Here is a 19,874-nt window from a genome sequence, read left to right as displayed (position 1 = left end):
AGGGAGTGAGAAGAGGCAAGATTGGGAAGGGCCCTGAGTGTCAGACTCAGGAACCGATGTTCTCCTAAGGGCACTAGGGAGCCATGGAAGAGTCTAGAGCAGGAAAGCAGCATTACCAGGTGTGTGTTTTGAACAGATCTTTCTGGCTGTCATCCTGGAGGGTGAGTTGAAGGGTTGGAGGGGCCAGAGCCCGGGGAGAGGACTGGGACAGTCACTGAGAAAGGAGAGGAAGGGCCTGTGCGGGGTGGTTGGTTGGACAGGGTCCAGTTTGCTTGGATGTGGGGTGATGGAGGGGTAGGGAGAAGGAGGAGTGAGTCCTGAGTGCCGGTGGATGGGCCTGGGGGCTGCCTGCCCTTCCCCTCAGGGCAGGGACAGACCTGGTTCTGGGGAGAGTTGGAGGCTTACCTTGTATTCTGCCCTCTAGTGGCCACTGTGTCTCTGAGTAGGAAGGGCCCTGAGCCAACACCCAGGAGAGAGGGCAGTTCAGGGTAGAGTGCCCAGCGCCCACCCTGGGGCCACTGGGTCCTGTGAGCCAGAAGAGTAGGACTGCAGGGTCCTCCCCATATGTCTCTGTGCCCAGGGAGGGCTTCTCCTACTTGGCCCGGAGGGTCAGGGTGGTGGGAGGGAGAGGCTCTCAGTTGGCAGTGGCGTCCGGGAGGGACCCCTGAGCCCAGCTAACGTGCCCACTCTGTGCCCCCACAGACTCTTCGCGGCCAAGTGCAGCGGCTGCATGGAGAAGATCGCCCCCACTGAGTTTGTGATGCGGGCGCTGGAGTGTGTGTACCACCTGGGCTGCTTCTGCTGCTGCGTCTGTGAGCGGCAGCTGCGCAAGGGCGACGAGTTTGTGCTCAAGGAGGGCCAGCTGCTGTGCAAGGGGGATTACGAGAAGGAGAAGGACCTGCTCAGCTCTGTGAGCCCCGACGAGTCTGACTCCGGTGAGCCAGCTGGGGGGAGCCAGCAGCAGGGTGGGTGGCCAGGCAGCGTGCCGTGGGAGGGTGAACCTGCTGGAGAAGCACGTTCACGGCCCCAGGACCCGAGCTTCACGCAGACAACGTACCGCATTTGTACATGTATGTGTGCTGATATGCTCACGTGCACACATGCAGGGGCACGTGGACAGTACTATGCACACACACTCCTACAGGCACACAAATGCATGTGCAGACATTGCCATGGAGGCACACATACCTGTGCAAATGTGTACATGAATGTGATCGCAAATGCACACACATGAGCGCATAAAATGCACAGGTGGTCACCCATGCCCAGGAATGTACGTACACAGGCGAGTGGACATGTGTAGACATGTGCTCACATGCCCAAGCATGCAAAAACTCACACCCAGGTGTGCAAGCACACACATGTGTGGACACATGGCCCAGCACACACACAGTAAGCACTGAGGCGTGTGGCTGTACACACGTTTATCCCCATGCTCACATGCACGCACACGCTCACACCCTGCTCTCCGGCCTGCCATGCTCACCCTCCCTCCTCCTTGCCTTGGGCCCCCCCATGACACAGCACCGCAGGGTCTCTGCCAGCGCCAGCCCTGTGGCTGCTGATGTCAGAGAGGCGGGGATCTTGCCTGTGGCCCCCCAAAGCCTTCAGCAGTGGGGAGCAGCAGCCCTGAGCTGCTCCCTCATTCCCAGATGGGTGGCGGCCTGAAGCTGTCTGTGGTGGAGGGAAAGACCCTATTTCCAGGTGCCTCTCTGCTCTGCTCTGACCCCCAAAGGACTGTGCCAGTTTGGAGCCGTCCTGGCATGAAGGGCCAGCCAGGAGAGAGTCCCGAGGTGGGAAAAGTCAGGGGGTGACTGGCACCTTGTCATTCCTGGGAAACTGGAGCAGGGAGCATGGCATGGAGGTGACCTCCCTGTGCCAGGCTCTTGGGATAACCTAGAGCCATGGACACAGGACCAGCACAGGCAGAAGGGCTTGGTCACTGCCAGGACCTTCGGTGGAGGTGGTGTGTCCATCCGTCCATCTGTCCCTCTGTCCATCCCTGGCCAGGGCACCACCCTGGCCAGGCCTGTGGCTGCCTGGACTCCTGTGGGGGAGCAGAGGCTGGCCAGGTATTAGGAGGGGTCTCGGAGGGAGGAGACAGCCCCATCCACAGGGGCTCACGCTCGGAGAAAGACGGGCATGGAGAAAGGGGCAGCAGGAGGCACGTGGCTGGGGAGGCTGTGCTGTCCTCCTGAGACCCACAACTCTGGGCATGGAAGTGGTGTTGTGGGTGTGTCTCTGGGCAGACACAGGCCTCTGTGTGCACATGTGCGGGCGCCTACTCAGGCGTGTGCACGCCTGGTCGTCCTGCCTGTGAGCACGTGCCTGTGTGTGTGTGAATATGTCTGTGAGCTGCATGTGCTCAAGCCTTGTGGGCCCACATGCCAGTCTGTATGTGCAAGTGCCGGTGGGTGAGTGTGTGTGTGTGTCTGTCGTGGTCGTGGATGCTCCTGTGTGAGAACATCTGGAGCGTGGCCTTTGCCTGTCAGTTCTTCGTCCCTGCAAGCTCCGGGGAAGGAGGTTCTCTGGGCCTGGGGCCTGGCTGGCGCAGCACTAGCGGAACTGGCTTTCCCGAAGGTTAGCCTTCTGGACAGGGTTGTCCCGGGCGCCAGAGGCCAGCCATAGCAGGTGTTGGCCATGGAATTCCATCGGGCAGCAGGTGGCCTAAGGGTGCAAGGCTGATGGCCCGGACTGTGTCCCCCACAGTAAAGAGTGAGGACGAGGATGGGGACATGAAGCCGGCCAAAGGGCAGGGCAGCCAGAGCAAGGGCAGCGGGGACGACGGGAAGGACCCACGGAGGCCCAAGCGACCCCGGACCATCCTCACCACGCAGCAGCGAAGAGCCTTCAAGGCCTCCTTCGAGGTCTCCTCCAAGCCCTGCCGGAAGGTGAGGGGTGCAGGGAACAGCGGCGGGGGGGGGGGGGGGGGGGGGGGGGGGGAGGGGGGGGGAGGGGGGGGGGAGGGGGGGGGGGAGGGGGGGGGGGCTGACTCACATCTGCTGCCTTTCCTGACAACACCCCTTCCTCTCCTGCTGGGAGGGGGACATCCCTCCACCTCCCCACCCATCCATCAATCCCCCTCCCCCACCACCTCCCCAGGGGCCTGACCCCTGTCCCTTGCTCCCTGTCTCCTGGCAGGTCCGAGAGACGCTGGCAGCAGAGACGGGCCTCAGTGTACGTGTGGTTCAGGTCTGGTTTCAGAACCAAAGAGCAAAGGTGAGCGGCCACCTGCCATCCCCGCTGGGCAGAGGTGGGGGCCGGGCACTGGCAGAGGATAGAGGGCCTGATGTGGGTGGGCGGGGATGAGTGGGAGTAGAGGGGGGAGGGGAGCAGGGACCAGCACGAACGGTGTCTTCTGCAGATGAAGAAGTTGGCGAGGCGGCACCAGCAGCAGCAGGAGCAGCAGAACTCTCAGCGGCTGGGCCAAGGTGAGCCGGGGTGGGGCGGGGCCTGGCTCAGTCTCTGACAACTGAGAAGCCTTCCACTCAGGCCGTCAGAGCTCAGGGACCTGCTGCCCTGGAACCAGCTGAGCTCAGCAGAGGGTGACAGTGACCACAGGATGCAGGAGGAAGGGCATTGTCCTGTCCCATTTCACAGATGAGGACACTGAGGGACCTGTGGGGATCACTCAGCAAGTTAGGGAGGAAGCCGGGCCTCAGCCGGGAGTGTGGGCCTCCTAAGCTCTGTGTTTCCCATGACCATACAGCCTGCGACCCACAGCGGAATCCAGCGGAAGACTCCAGGGAACATTCCAGAGAAAGTTGGCAGGGAGTGGAGGAGTCGGGTGGGCTCCTGCTGGAGGGTGAGGGGCCAGTCAAAGGGGCAGGAGGCAGCCCCTCTCCAAAACGAGGCTTTGCCAAAATGCTGTTTCCACATCTTGGTCCGAGGCTGGTCTCCCAGGCCTCCTAGGGACACAGAACTGCTAAGTGGGGTGGGGACCCCAGAGCCACCTGCTCTGAAGTGAGACAGGGCTCCAGTGCCCTGATGCCAGGGCTCCTCTACCCAGAACTCCTGGGCCGGTGTCCCCGGTGGAGGCCAAGACCATGGCCTCAGGGCCCAGCTCTTCCCCTGCTCTCCCTCTGTCCCCTCTCCCCAGACAGCCCAGATTCCAGAAGCTGCAGGCACTGCCTCAGGCCTCCCAGCCAGGCCCATTGGAGCTGTGCCCCCTGGTGTTCCCAGCTGCCCCTAAGCTCAGCCTCCCCGAGAATGTTCCTCAGCCCCCTCGAGCTCATCACGGCCATACCGCCCCTGTCACCATCGGGTGCACACCACTCCTGCTCCTCCCCCACTGGGTCCCAGCAAGCAGCACCATGCACCCGGTGACCTCTGACCCTTCCCATCCCACACGCACTGCATCGGCTCAGGGTCCCTCAGGCCCCTCCTAGCTGATTTCTCTCACACCTCATCCCCTTGATAGGGACCCCGCACCCTCCCTGACCTCCTCCTCCCACCAGCCCTCACCCCCTTGTCCACCTTCCCAGCTCTTCTCTGCAGCCCTTCCTGGCTGCAGCGGGGTTCCCTGCAGCCTCTGGGCCCCTCAGCCCGCACCCCAGGCGCCCCCTCTCAGCTCCTGTATCCCCACCTTGGGCCTTCCCCCTCCTCACGCTCCAGCCCACAGATGGGCTCCCTGCTCCCACGGGGCAGTTTCTCTCCTCCCTGCCTCTGCTGCCCTTCAGCCTGGCAAGCTGCCCCCTGCTGGCCCCTGTCAAACGCCAGCTGGTTCATTAAGTCACATGGAACTAGGGGACCCTTCCTCCAGGAAGGCTTTTTGGGGCCTCATCTTGATGCCCCCAGATGTAGGGCGCTCACTGCACCTGCTTAGGGCCTGTCCCCCTGAGGGCGGGCCTGAGCTCCTGGAAGGCAGGGCCTTTGGCAGATGGGAGGAGGTGGCGAGGGGAGGGCTCTGGGTTTTGATAAAATGGTTCTGGAAGAGGAACTGGAGTATGTCAGGGGTAGGAGGCTCTGCTAACTGGGCTCAGTGGTCCTGTGGGCCCAGGAGGGCCGCAGGGTGTCGGGGTGTCCCTGGAGAAGGTCAAAGGGACTGCCGTGGGCTGGAGGACATGTGGGAGGTCTGTGGGGACCCCTGGGGTCCATCTGTGGGGGCTTCCGGGACAGGGCAGGCAGGACCGGTGGGTGAAGGTGTCATCTTCCCCCAGAGGTCCTGTCGAGCCGCATGGAGGGCATGATGGCCTCCTACACGCCGCTGGCCCCGCCGCAGCAGCAGATCGTGGCCATGGAGCAGAGCCCCTACGGCAGCAGCGACCCCTTCCAGCAGGGCCTCACGCCACCCCAAATGCCAGGTGACCACATGAACCCCTATGGTAAGCTGCCCCACCCCTCTCTGGCTCCAGCTCCACCCCTGCTCCCTGCCTGGCCTGGCAGGCCCGGGGCCATGACAGCCCCCTCCCACCCCAGGGCCCCCAGAGCCCAAGCGCCTCCTCCTGACAGGAAGGGGACGCCCTCAAGACCCTTCCTGCCATCCCTAGCCCCTCAGCAGGCACTGCCCGCAGGTCCTCCTGTCCCTCCCTCGCCTCCGGCCACACAGCCTCTAAGGCTGACAGGGTCCCCAGGAGCCTCTGCCCACACTTGCGTCCTGACACCCCTTCTGCTCCCCAGGGAACGACTCCATCTTCCACGACATCGACAGCGATACCTCCTTAACCAGCCTCAGCGACTGCTTCCTCGGCTCCTCCGACGTGGGCTCCCTGCAGGCCCGCGTGGGGAACCCCATCGACCGGCTCTACTCCATGCAGAGTTCCTACTTCGCCTCCTGAGAGCCAGCTGGCCGCACGAACGCTTGGGCATGGGCCCTGGGTGGGACCGCGGGCCACAGCGGCCAGCCTCGCTGCCACCCTGGCCCCGCCGCCTGCGCAGACTCTACAGACAGCCATACGGTGCCCCCTCGGCCAGCCGGGCCTGGCTGGAGTGCCCACTGGGCACAGCCGGATGGGCAGATGGGCACAGCCTGGGCAGGCGCTGTGTCCTGCCCGCAGAGACCGTGCCGCCCCCAGGGACCCAGGGCTCTTGGACAGCTACTCACCTCCCAGCCCCACCTCGGCCTCCATTGCCTCCTCTCTCCCCATCTTTTTTGGGAAGCTTAAATTCTCTCTATTTTTTTAAACATCCTCTCTGTGTCCAGCCAACCTCCATGGCCCAGGCCCAGGCCAAGGCAGGGCCCCCGTGCATGCCCCAGGACGTCAGTATGTGGTACCTGTCACCTGTGAGACGCCGTGGCCATGCACATGTACCCAGGGCTGGTGCCCACCGTGCCCACCGCCCCTCCTCTAGCAGCAGGCCCGAGGCCCAGGGTCACCCCTCCCAGCCTCCCAGCCAGAGCCTGGAGCAGAGGTGGGGAAGGGCCTGCCAGACGCCCTGAGGGGGGTCACTGGGGAGTGAAGATGAGCCCTGGCAGACCCATGGGGACAGTGACACAGGTGCAGAGGTGCACACACTTAAAGGCACACTGAGGGCTGACACACACACAGAGACGCGGAGACACTGACAGAGGCCTCTGGGGGCAGCCCTGCTGGGTTAGAAAGGGGAAGGAGGCCAGACAGGGGGAGGAGTCCCTCTTCTTATACAACAGGAGAGGGAGGAAGGAGGGGCGGGGATGGGGTGAGCTCGGAGCAGGTGGACTCAGATGTACTGCAGCCTCGGCCCAGATCCCCAGATCGGGGCTGGGCTGCCTGAGCAGGCAGGGCAGCCACCAACCCGCTCCAAGGGCAGAGACAGGGCACTCAGACCCAGGCAGAGGTGGGCCAGATGGCAGAACCTCCAGGTGGAAAGGGACCTCACAAGTCACCCACTTGGCCCTCCATCTTATGTTTGGCTCCTGCCGAGCCTCCTCTGTCTCTCCTTGCGTACCTCCTGGGAAGGGGAGCCCACTACTTCATCAGGCCCCAAGTCAGCTGCCCTTTTCTGCTGATTTTGCCTCCGCCTTTTTCAGCCCTGAGTCCTTGCTTTTCAAAGGCAGGCTTTTCCAGATCCTCCAGCTCTTCCTCTTAAAACTGTACCCACGGCTGGGCTCCAGCTTTCCCACTGAAGTGTGGAGCAGATATAACCCAGTTTTCCCACCGACATCAGCCAGCCAGAGTGAGCAGGTCCATCACCTCCCCAGCCTTACGGGCCCGGCCTCTGTTCATGCGACCCGAGGTCCAGTGAATGGGTGAGACCGCAGAACCTGGGAGACTCACCCTGCCCTTCTGTAAGCGAATCCCCTGACCCTCACACACGTGTGCCAGTGAAGCCACGCCTGTCTTCTGTGTGTGCATGTTGGGGGTCAGCTCTGTGCCTCTCACCCACAGCACGCAGACCCTTGAGGCCTTTCCCTGTTTGGGTATGGACACCCCTTGGGTGAAGCATTCCAGCCCCACTTGCAGCCCTGCTCTGCCCTGCCGGAAGCCACGTACTGCATCCACCCCCACCCCAAGTTCACACAGCTCTAACCCTGCCCTAAAGGAAGTGAGGTCAGGCTGATGGGCCCTGCTCTCGGTGACCCCTGGAGGTCACTGTGTCCTCAGCCAGGTGCTGGCAACCCAGCCTTTAATTCTGACTCAGAGCCCTAGGCCACCACCCTGAGGTCTGCTTTTTGTCCAGCCTTTGGGCAAATGGGACGATGGCTGACTCTCCACCTCTGGGCCTCTCCACCTGGCCCTCACCGGGATCCTCTAAGGGTGCCAGCCTGCTCTGTGCTTTTGCTCCTCTGTCTGCCGGGAACCCTCTGTCCCTCCAGAGTGACCTGGGCCCATCTCCCCACCCCTCCTGGGTCCTAGGCTCAAACCCTACCCTGCTGGTCACCAGGGCAGCTGTCAGAGGGTGGACACGGCTCAGTTGAGCCCTCCCAGCCGGCCTGGCCCTTCTGGGCTCTTCTTCCACACAGAACTTCCACAGGGCTCCCAGATGGTGTCCTCAGCCTTTCCGGTGCCACCCCCGGCCCTGGGCAGCGTGCTGGTTTCAGAAAGAGGCTGCCCTGCTCTGTTTGTGTTTACACAGTCTGATCACAGAGCAGGCCCCTGGGCAGGGCTGGAGTGAATGCCCCATGGCATCCCCTAGGAGACCTGGCCTTCTCTGCCGGACTCTAAGGTGGGAGGAGCCTCAGGAATGGGTCATCTAGTGCACCACTCACCCTTATTTTACAGCTGAAAACTCTGGGCCAGGAGAGAGGAATGGCTGACCAGTCCTCTGATGCCTGTCAGTGATGGGCGGAGCTGAGAACATGGGGGAATGACCTCTGGGCGAGGGGCAGGACCTGTCTTGAGTCACTCTTGCCACTCCTGGGCCTCACAAACCCTGAGTCCAGCCCAGGCTCTGCCCCTGGCCAGGAGCTGGTTCATGGACACCCATGCTCATGACCCACAGACAGTCAAAGCCACGAGGGACCTCAGAGAGCCCTTCGTGCCTGAGCCACCCCTTGGCTGTGGTTAGGTAACTCCTTCAGTGTCTGCAGGGGCTTGCTGCCTCCAGCACCCCCTGCCCCGCCCCTCCGAGGCTCTCCCAGACTCTGCTGCTCACTCTGCCCAGCCCTGGGCCGGGATACAGAAGAACAAGACGGAGGGCCCTCGAGGGGCTCTCCTTACACACTCTGTCCCAGACCTTGTTGAGGACCCATTTCTCAGATGAGGAACCTGAGGCCCAGAGAAGGGGGACGTGTGTTCAGGGCTGCCCGGCAGAAGCACGCAGAGCTGGCAGGCTTGCTGGGGGCTGGGCAAGCTGAGAGGAGCACGCTCTTCCCACTTCTTGGGAGGAAGTGCATCCTTGACCTGGGGGAGGTGAGTAGCCAGGACCCGCATCCCCTCCAGGGAGAGGGATCATCACTGGTGGGTTGGGGGGCAGTCTGAGGGAAAAGGGAAGTAAGAGTCCGGTCCCTGGAGGAAGAGGCAGAAAGGGGGCAGCGGGCAAGGAGGAGACTGCTGGGGAAGTTGAGGCTCAGAGAGGAAGGAATCTGCCCCAGGTAACATAGCTAGTGAGGGAAGAGGATGGGTAAGGAGGGCTTTTGCCCAGCCAGAGCCTTGTCTGCCTTCTGCATGGACAGAGGGACACAGTGGTTTCAAGGGTCAGACCATGGATCCAGCAGAGCCTGTAAGAGAAGGGGTCTGGGCATCTTGGGAGACTTCCTGGAGGAGGCAGCGGTGGGGGGTGTCTACCATGTCCAGATGAGCAGGGCCTAGAATGGGGCTGGGGCAGGCTCTTCTCCTTTAGGGGGCTTACCTGCCTCACCCAGCCCTCCAGAGCTGGTAGCCTTCTCACTTCCCACCCAGGGAGCCTTGGAGCAGGAAGAAGTGGCCGAGCCCTGCCTGGCCTTAGCCCGAGCTCTGGGCACCCCCTGGGGTGAGGATCTCACCTCCATTTGGGAGAACCCACAGCTCTGGGGCTCACTCCACCCTGTGGGGAAGGGGGTCCATGCTCATACGCACACATATGGACACACACTCACACCCGGACGCACATGGAGGCTCACAGACTCACACTCCCGGGCACACACGGCCTGGGGGCTGGGGGAGCAGGAGGACCCTCCAGCCTTTGGCCCTTGGGAGGTGCCATTTCCAATGAGCCTCTTTGCTGGTGCCCTCCCCACCCCACTGGGGTTCCCCCAGGAGCCTGCCTGGTTGGGTGTGGGGACCGGGCCACTGGCCATTCCTCTGTTTCCCTTGTACAGACTTTCACTGCCCACCCGCCATCCCCAGACACATTTTATTTAATAACTTGTCATTGTTAAATTATTTATTAGCGTTTACCACATCACCACCCCCACCCTGCCCTCCACTCTCACCTTCAGCTCTTCCCACAAAAGCAGAAAATGGAAACAACAACAAAAAAAATGAGACATCAGTATATTTGTAAATAAACCAACCTGTACACGCCTGTGGTGACTCTCCTTGGGGGGAGGGCTGTCCGGGCTTGAGCCAGCCCTGCAGGAAACGGTAGCAGATTTCCTGGGGGCTGTCAGGGACAGCAGGTCAAGGAGGAGGGCTTGGGGTCCCTGGTCTTGCCCAACCCATTGTCTTGTCCTATTCCATAGTCCTTACCCCCCACTCTTGTCCCATCCCAACCTTGAACCATCTCCATCCTTAAAACAAACACATCCACCCTATCTCACTCCCCAACGCTCATTCATTCATTCATTCATTCGCCCAACCAATATGAAGGGTCCTTTAAGTACCTGCCCCCAGGCTGAGAACAGGGGTTGGTGGTGTCTGACTCAAGGGAGTAGTCAGTGTGGTATGAGCCCAGTTGAGGTACAGTAAGGCCTTGTTACAACGTACCCAACCTCATCTGGAGTGGTGGAGCATCCTGGAAGGCTTCCTGGAAGAAGCTGCATGTCACACAGGGATCCAAAGTTACCCAGCAGGGCAGGGACTGGATGAAGAGAAGTTTCTGTGAGTGCTCCAGGTTTGTGTAAAACCTCACAGGCAGCCAAACTCTTGTGCGTCTCCTGAACAACAAGAATAGCTAAGTTTAGGGGCAGAGAAGCAATGAGGCTGGAGGCAAGACTAGACCACCCAGGGTCTTTCTGCAAGTGGAGAACAGGTCCAGTTAGGTCAGGATGGAGGCAGGGAGGTCAACTGAGTCACCTCTCTCACCTAGGGGAGGGCGACAATGGCTTTGACAAGGGCGGTAAGAGCGTGGAGAAAAAAGGGGACAGGTTCCCAAGACATTGGAGAGATAGGAAAGGCAAAGCCACACCTGGGCTCCTTATCACTGGGATGGGGTTTCTGGAACACTTTGGCAGGGGTGTGGGAAGCTCTGGGTCTCTGGGAGCACCCCAGTGGACCCATCCTGGAGCAGGGCTGGGCCTCAAAGGGACCAGAGGCTGAGCATCCAGGTGTTCAACAACCAGGTGAGTGAGCTTGCCCAAGGGAACGCAACATGCAGAAGCAGAAGCCAAATCCTGAGAATCATGAGGACTTGGGACTGGATCCAGGAGAGATGGTGGCAAGGGCAGAGAATGGGGGGAGATGCCAGAGGCTCAAAGGAATTTGGCTCTCGAAGTGTGTTCCTTGGAGTCTACAGGTTCCTCGGAGGACCTGGAGGAGTATCGGCGTGTGCGTGTAAATAGCTCCCTGGGTGATTGGGCCCAGGTGTCCTGAGTGCCAAGCTGTAGGTGTCAGGGTGTTGCGTGCAGCCGGGTCTACCTGCAGGCTGTCTAGATCTGCAAGTGGATGTGTCTGCGTGCTGGCGAGGCTGTTTGTATATCCACACGCGGGCCTATCACTGTACGTCTCTCTCTGTCTGTGCATCCAGGGGGCCTCTCCACCTCGTGTCCACAGACCTGATGTCCCAGTGTTCTCTCCCTGCCCGCCCCTCCATTCCGCCTTCTCAGCAGCTTCTCTCCCTCTGCCTGTGGGCACCAGCGCCCCCTGGAGGCACACTCTGCCCTGCACCCTCTGTTGGGGCGTCTGGGTGATTCTCACAGCCACATGGCTTCTGAGAATCCAGACATGTTGAGGCCCTCCAGTTCATTTCCTCCTTTGTACCCCACAACACCCTGAGAGGCAGGTATTAAGGTCTCAAGTTTCAGAAGGGAAACCAGAGGCTCAGAAAGAGACAGCAACAGGGTCGATATGACAAAGCTAACAAGGGGCAGTAGAACCAGAGTTCAAAATCAGGTTTGGCTGCACACACATGGCCTCGCCACCACCCTCCGCCCCCCACCCCACCCCTGGCTGCCTCCCTAAGCCCACACTCTCTGGCCCTGTGATCTTGTCCTCCAAAGCCAGACCCAGAGCCCCAGGGAGCAAGGAAACTCTCTCCTACCTTCCAACTGGCCTCACCGAGGCTCCGAAAAATTAAGTTACTAGGCACAGCACAGCAGTATGACTAAACTGGGTCCTCATGTCCAAGCCCCAGGCCTTGGCTTGTGTGAGAGTGGCCTCCCAGCTCCCCCTAACCCCTCAGCAGCGGGCCGCCAGCTCTCTTGCCTACAGCAACCGTTTAAAATCCTGTCACTAAAAAATGTGTGGGGAGGGCCTTGCAGGGGAGGGGCCGTGCTAATCCTTTGCTCCCCAGGTCTCCTGCCTGTCTTTTCCCCCCAGCTCAGAAAGTGAAGTCGCTGGAGGGGGAGGAGATGTAGGCTGAGTCTCAGCAGACAAGAGAGGAGGTGCGCTGTCCCAGACAGGACAAACACTAGCCACGTTCCCGCCAGTGCTAGTCACAGGCTGGCCCTGGATGCGGGCAGTGCAGCTGGCCTGCTGGACAGCTCGACGGGCAGAGAGTTAGAGGCCACGAGGCTACCGGGTTCCGCTCATCGCCTCTGTGAGCAGGAGCAGCGGCCCTTCAGGGAGACTGGAGGAGCGCCACATGCTGTGCCGAGCCTCACACATCTGGTTTCACTTTCTCCTCGCAGCCCTGAGGGGCGGGGGCCATTGTAATGTCCACCTGACAGCAGAAGACACTGCTCTCCCCAGCTGTTCCCAGGAGCTCCCATCCTGCAGACGCCGCTCCTCTGCCTCAGATGCCCCCTCAGGCCTCTGTCTGTGCCAGGCCCCACGCCAGGCAGGCCTGCACTCTGGGCACTGACAGACAGGGGGCTCTGTTAGAGCTTTGACTTTAGAGCCACCCCTGGGGCTTGACTGGAGAACGGAGACAGCCCTCTCCCCCACCCACACCCCAATTGCTCATCCCTTTGGTCTCGTGTCCTGCTTGGCAGACCTTGCCAGGCCACAGGCCTGCCTGGGCAGAGCGAAAACAAGAGTGACAAGAGAGGCAAAAGGACTCAGAGTGGGTGGGTGGCGGGGTTCGTCAGTTGTGCCTGGGAAATCAAGGAAAGCCTCCTGGAGGTGGAAGCAGCCAGAACAAATGCTCAGAGGTGGGAGCTGCCAGGGACCAGTGAGGCGGGGCACAGCCAGGTTGCAGTCAGGGCCCAAATCCCAGAGATGGCAGGAGGTGACACCCTGTTCTGCCCATGCCCACGCGGGGCCTGCCAGCGGTCAGTCAGGCCCTTGCAGTGGGAGGACGTCTGGCGCACTGCCTGTCCTCTGATTCAGCGGGGACACACTGAGACCGTGAAAAGTACGGATGAGTGTATGTACTGTACTCGTTTGTCGCCTAAAGAAAAATAATAAACACAAAAACTCCTGTACCCACTCCCTAGATAAAGAAAATGTACATTCTTCAATTCCTCGGAGCACCCAATGTCCCAGGAGCCTCTATTTCTTCATTTGGAAAATTCTGGTCCAAATCACAAAGGAGTAATGTACAGAAAGTTCTTAGCGCAGAATCTGCGGAATGAGCTGAGTGGCAGGCGGCCCCTGCTGCATCTCCCGTCTGCGTCAGAATACCCAGGTGCGCTTTTCTATGGGCAGCACCCCACTTCCATACGTCCCTTCTCAAAGCTTGGGGTACTTGGCGACTAAATTCCCAAGGCAGACCAGAAGCTACTTTGAATTTCGCTACTAAACCTGCAGTCACCCATCCAGCCACGAGGTGGCGATAGGGAGTCGGGCAGGTGAGAGCCCAAACCTTGGCTGGGCTCTGGGATGATGCGTGGATCGCGGAGCCTTCGGATTTGGGCCAGAAGGGGAAAGAGGGGAGAAAAACCTCCCTCGTCGGAGGTTTCCGTATGCCAAGCACTGTGTGGGCGCTTTGTAGGGACGATACCGGGCATTCCTCACCACAACCCTGAAAAGTAGGTGTGAGCATTCTCATTTTATAAGACAGGAAAGTAGGCTCAGAGATGGTAAGTAACCTGAAGCCACACAGCCAGTAAATGGCAGAGGTGGAGCAGTAACAGACAGACACGCACAAGGAGGAAAAGTAGGGGGGCGGGGCGAAGAAATAGGTGCCCCTTCACGAGAACTTGCGTCAGCCACTCCCAGCTTGTTTGGCTCATCCCACTGACTTCTCACACTGACCTGGGAGAGGGCGCCGTTACTACCCCGGTTTTACTGATACGGAAACTGGGCTTAGGGAAGCTTAAAGCCTTGGGAGGCTGCTTATCCTCAATGGCCTGGCTCCCGGGGAATCAGCCCTCTCTGAGCCCAGGGGGAAGACTACAGGGGTGAGTAGAGAACCACTAACCTCTCCCTACCCCCTCAACCCCACCCCTTATTCCTGCCTGGCCCCTTCTCCTCCACCCCTTCCCGGAGGGAGGTCAGCAGGCTCAGGCCCTGCCCAGGCACAGGAGGGGGCTCCCTCACCAGAGCAAGATCCAGGTCCGCCTGCAGAGTGGGCCAGCCCCTATGGACGCTTCCCCCACAGGGCAGGCGGGGGCGGCAGCAGCCTCTCATGGTGGTCTGTGTTTCATTCTGATCATCGCGGTCCCTGGGACCTACTAGTGGGGGCAACTGACCTGGCGGGGCCTGGGGCTCTGGGTTTGAGAGCTCCCCACCCGCCAGAGTCAGGGACTGTGTAGTGAGTGCTGTCAGGCTCAAATCCCAGCTCTGCCACTCACAGACCATGACCTGGGACAAGTCTCCGTTGCTTGTTTGGTTTTTTTTTTAACAAACTGAAAGGCGAGGACAGAGCCATCACAAGGGTCACATGAGTAAGTGAGCCAGGCCCAGAGTTCATCCGCCCCCAGGCACTCAAACAGTGGGGGTACCATGGGCGCCCCTCACTTCTGCCCACCCAGGAGGCTAACCCTCAGCCCAGACCAATGAACTGGGAGGGGCCAAAGGGCCCTGATGGAGGTGTGTGGAGCCGTCCCTGGCATTGGCAGTGGTGAAGCCTCCCCAACCCTTTGGGCTTTCAGAAGCTGTGTTTCCTGTGACAGAGCCTTCCTTTCCCCGTGCTCTGAGGCTGACAGACACCTGGGCCTCCTGTGACCTCAGGGGCCATGCCAGACGAGGCATTGAGGCATGGGCAGTGGGAGCTTGTCCCTGCCAGTCAGCCTGGCCTGAGTCTTCTGGCCAGACCACTTCATTCCCTGTGATTGGTCCACCAGTGCAGTTGGGCAGTCTTCTTGGATCACTAGTTAACAGGGATGCTGGCAGCTATATTCCTTACCACAGGGGGGAGCCCTAGAGACCATGGCCAGTGCACAGACAGAGGTTAAGAGGAAAGATGGACAGAGAGGCAGCCCCGGGCCTTCAGTTTAGGGAGGCATTAAAGGACTAACGAATACACGACTAATAAATTCTTTTATTGCTTAAGCTAGTTGGAGTCTCTGTCACTTGCCACCAGAGTCCTGACTAAAACCCACACCATCTCCCAGGGTTATTGGGTGAAGGGGATAATATTTCCAAGATTCTGGCATAAAAATCAGCATTCAAAAAAATTTTTTTTAAAAAGAGCTAGGATAATTCTCCACAGAGCACAACGATGCCCTCTATATCTGTCCCACCCCCGGTTTTGCAGCATCCCACCCCCCTCAGTTTATAGGCATCATGGTTTGTGGGACTCGAACGTGCACAGATTCTGAGCTGCTCTTTAAGAGGAGACGCTGTTTATGGGGCATGTTTTCTGCAGATACCGTTCACCTGGATATTAACAGAGATTCCTAAGAACAAGTGAAAATCATGATCTTTGGCCTAAAATGCACAAGGGACATCACATATTGTCACTGCAAGTGCAGTTCCTGCCTTCTGAGGCCCTGGTGTGGGTCCCCTCTGGTCCCACACACCCCTCTGGTTCACCCACAGCTGGAACCGGAAGGCTGTGCCACAGAGTCAGGCAGTGGGGTGACGCAGATCCCGGCCCGCAGGATCTGCTGTTGTGGCTGCAATATACACATACACACGGACTACAGAAATCCTGTGGAGGAAAAGGGACGGCACGGCCACTCTCTCAAGAGGAGAGGTCCCCAACCCTTGCCTTGACAGGCCTTTATTGTTTTTCTAGGCCCCTTACATCAAAGACGGTCCTCCTTTACTATGCAAAGGTTTTTTTGGGTGGTTATCTTTTGCAGACAAAGGAGAGGATGTCACTGAGTACATCAAAGAAGGATATTTGCAATGTAAAAGGAGAAATGGTGAAACCAACTATGTTCCATACCTGGACGGTCTAGCCCAGATTTTGAAAAGATAAAGATACTCAGTAAACATTTGCTGCCTCAGGGTGAGGGAGTTTTAGCAAGAGCCAGTCTCATAGCTGTCTAGGTACAATGCAGGCCTGATTTCCCACTGGAGAACCTACCCATGGACATGGGTCCTGCCCGCCAACCTCGCACCCCACTGGCTTTTCCGAATGGGGGCTGAGCCACATTTCCCCCGCTTGGAACGGTTCCCCACAGTGGGGTACTTCATAAGCAACAGAGCTCAGTTGAAAAACCTGAATTACTGGTACTGAGTTACTAATGAGCAAATAATCAGGTTATACCCATCACAGAAATGTCCACGGACAGAGCAACTGTGACAAGGGCAGAAAACTGGAGTCGTGCTCTGCAAAGCACCGTGGACGTGAGACTGCGGAAGAAGGCAGCTTACTTACGGCAGGTGTTCTTCCTGCTTAGGAAATGCCCTGCCGACACCTGGTAATAATGACGGCGACCAGGACATTGGTAATAGCTGTTGTGTATGTGCTGAGTATTCTCCGTGGGCCAGTGCCTTCAGGCATCTCTCATTTCGTTCTGACTCAAAATAGCATTATCCCCATTCTACAGGTGAAGGAGCTCGTTCAAGGTCACGGAGCTGGTGAGTGGCAGACCCTGAGAGCAGGTTACCAGTGTCAACAAGCAACTCTGCCTAGAAGGCAGGTCAGGACAGGCAAGAAAAGCCCCACATTTTTGGTAACTCTGCCCTTCTAAGCAGTGGGACAGGGCTTCAGCAGACCAGGCTCCAAACCGAGGGATGGATGAGGAGGCCTCATCCCTGGAGAGGACTTGACAGCAGGGCTGAGAGGTGTGGCCCATCCTGAGCTGCTTCCCAGACACTGGCCAGCGGGTTGGCTCAGGCATGCCAGGACAGGAAGCAGGGAGAAAGGGAGACTGACAGCCAGAAAGCCACCCTCCCTCCCGTGGGCCAGCCCAGCTGGAGCACAGGCTGGGTCTGCGCCTATTGCATCCCTGCCTTGTGCCCACAGCGGAATGGCAGAGCTCGGAGCGGTCAGCTACGTGCTGGGTTCACACAGCCCGTCCGCATGGATGAGAAGATGGGGAAGGGAGGGGAAGAGAGTGGGTTCATTTTCAGGATTAAAGCCCTGCCCCAACCCTGAGAATCTGGGAAGGAATTCTGTAGATTTGGAGCCTAGAAAGTTGATGGACATCAGGCTGCTGAGGAGAAGCAGCAGGAAGAAGTGGGCGGGGTCATCCATAGGGAGTCCACATGCAGGAGCAGGTGCAGGAGCTGGTGCAGGAGCTGGGACCCCTGGGAGTCCTTTCCGAACCACTGGAGAAGCAGGGGGACTCAATGGGGACCCCTCAGAGCCGGGGCCCTGTCCGGGACCGGGCCTGGCCAGCAGCTCCGATGCAGAGAGGACCCTCCTACCACTGAGCAGGAAGAACAGTAAGACAAACCACTGTGATTTTTTCCCCCTCTGCATTTTGGCTAATTTCTGACCCCCTAAACCCTCTCTCACTCAGTTTGGCTGTACTGAGCTTTACGCCAGGGAGACCGTGCTGTGCGTAGTCTTCCGCTCGTTCCTGTTTTATATGTGTTTCAGTTTCGCCCACGTTCGCCCACAGCGTTGCATGTAGCCATTATTTATTGCTTAGTTATTGATTCTCCTGGAGCAGGTGCTGCTTGTTTCCAGTTTTTCACTAGGATGAACTGCAATGAGGGCCCGTCTACACGGCTCTGCGACCACGGTTTTTCCAGAACCTTCCCTGGGGAGGGCTGAGTTGCCAGCATAAGGCAGGGTCAACTCCGTGAGGCAAAGTCAGCGCTTCCCAAAGTGACTTTACTATCCGCAGTCCCACCAGCAATTCTGAAGAGTTTCTGCAGCTCCCCATCCTTGCCAGGACTTACCAATTTTGACTGTTTCAAATGATCTTCATTTGCTCCTGCCTTGTTATTAATGAGGTTGAATATCGATACATTCCATGCATATTCTTCATCTGTGTTTTCTCTTTGTGAAATGCCTACACATGTCTTTTGCCCAATTTTCTTTTGGGTTGTTTGTCTTTTTCTTATTTACTTCTAGGGTTCTTAATATATAGCTACAAATAAATATATGTTACTTTTAACTTATATACAAACCCTTTGCTAGTTATATGTGTTACAAATAATTGCTTCCAATTCGTAGCATAGAAGTTCTACATTTTAATGTAGCCTAATATATCGTACTTTTTAGAGTATGCTCTTTCTTCGGTCTTGTTTACCAAACCCTTCCCTACCTGAGTTATGAAGACCTCCTCTTATATTTTCTTCTTAAATGTTAAAGTGTTGACTTCCACATTTAAATTTTAGATTGCTTTCTGTACCAGCCTACCCGCTGCCTTTTTCTGAGTTGTTTTGTATGCAAGTACACGGAAGAACAATTCAGTTTTTCATATTAGCTTACATCCTGCCTCCTTGATGAACTCTTACTAACTCTAAGAGTATCTCAGTATAGTATTTGGATTTTTAATCTAGATAATCATATCATCTGGAAATGATAGCTTTGCTTCTTTCTAAATAGTATACCTTTCCTCCCTCCCTTCCTTCCTCCCTTCCTTCCTTCCTTCCCTCCTTCCTTCCTTCATTTTCTTCTTCTTTTCCTTGTTCTTTTGTACTAAACACGTTGGCTGGAACTGCCAATAAAATATTGATTAGAAGGATATTAACTGGCTCCTTGTCTTGTTTGTTAAGAAGAATGCTTTTTTTCCCTGGTTGGTGTGGCTCAGCGGATTGAGCGCCAGCCTGCAAACCAAAGGGTCGAATGGTTCGATTCCCAGTCAGGGCACGTGCCTAGGTTATAAGCCAGGTCCCCGGTTGGTGATGTGTAAGAGGCAACCGATCAGCGTATCTCTTGCACATGGTGTTTCTCTCCCTCTCGTTCTCCCTCCCATCTCCCTCTCTCTAAAAATGAATAAATTAAATCTTTAAAAAAAAGAATGCCTTTTAATTTTTTACCACTGTGATTTTGCTACCATTTGCTAGTTAAGAAAATTCCTGTGTATTCCTAGTAAGAATTTTAATTATAAAAGATGTTGATTTTGATTAAATGGTCTTTCAGCATTTAACCTTTCCTCCTTTAACCAGTCAATGTTACTGTATATCTTTACATAGTTTATATATGAATAACAATAGATAATTTGTAATGTATGATATATAATGTGATAATTATTATATAGAGTATATCGATGGCATCATCTGTATTGATAATATATTGGTGATATAATATGTGTTACATATATTTTTTTTCTCATCATAATGAGACAAGTACCGGGTTCGACAAGGTCTGAAGCTGGCAAGCACTGAGGTGTGACTGTCGCTACGCCGCCCTTCGATCCACGGTATAAACCCATTTGGTCATGATTTTTAACTATTTTATTGTATTCAGTCTTCTACTGTTCTTTTTAAATTTGTACATCTAGGCACATGGATGAGCTTGTCTGGATTTGTGAACTAAAGTTATACTGATTTCTGAAAGTGAGCTGAGGAGTGTTCCCCATTTTCCATACTCTGGGAGAGTGTGTATAAAATTGTAATATCTGTTTTTTTGAATGTTTGAAATCATCTGGATGTGGTGTTTTCTATGTGGAAATATTTTAGCCACCTAGTTAATTATGTTTAGTGGCTATAGGACTATTCAGGATTTTTATTTCTTTTTGGTCAGTTTTGATAAGTTGTGTTTCAAGGAATTTGTGCCTTTTGCCTGTTTTTAAATTTATTAATATAAGTTATATAAGATATCCTCTTTTAAAAAATCTTTTTAATCTCTGTTCTATCTGTGGCATTATTTCCTTTATCATTCTTAATATTATTTTTATGCCTGTATCTTTTAAAATTTTGCCAGATTTTAATGTATTTTACTAGTCTTTCAAAGACCCAATTTTAGGCTTGTTAATTTCCTCT

General features: G+C 56.6%; 1 protein-coding gene across 2 annotated transcripts in view; it reads left to right on the top strand.

Annotated features, from left to right (window-relative positions):
• The window catches only part of LMX1B (LIM homeobox transcription factor 1 beta), a 79,893-nt gene extending 70,036 nt beyond the window's left edge, over positions 1-9,857 (top strand). Inside the window, exons 3-8 of one of the 2 annotated variants that reach the window (XM_024562201.3) lie at positions 703-935; positions 2,710-2,891; positions 3,142-3,219; positions 3,365-3,431; positions 5,160-5,303; positions 5,620-9,857. In XM_024562201.3, the coding sequence (XP_024417969.2) occupies positions 703-935; positions 2,710-2,891; positions 3,142-3,219; positions 3,365-3,431; positions 5,160-5,303; positions 5,620-5,777 (862 nt within the window). In that variant the 3' untranslated portion in view covers positions 5,778-9,857. Of the gene's footprint in view, positions 1-702; positions 936-2,709; positions 2,892-3,141; positions 3,220-3,364; positions 3,432-5,159; positions 5,325-5,619 lie in introns of both variants that reach the window. The other variant, XM_024562202.3, reaches the window with a different exon arrangement.
• The last annotated feature ends 10,017 nt before the right edge of the window (positions 9,858-19,874 follow it).

Source organism: Desmodus rotundus, chromosome 1 (assembly GCF_022682495.2).
Source record: "Desmodus rotundus isolate HL8 chromosome 1, HLdesRot8A.1, whole genome shotgun sequence".
Taxonomy (NCBI): Eukaryota; Metazoa; Chordata; class Mammalia; order Chiroptera; family Phyllostomidae; genus Desmodus; species Desmodus rotundus.
This window is presented reverse-complemented; position numbering and strand designations above follow the sequence as displayed.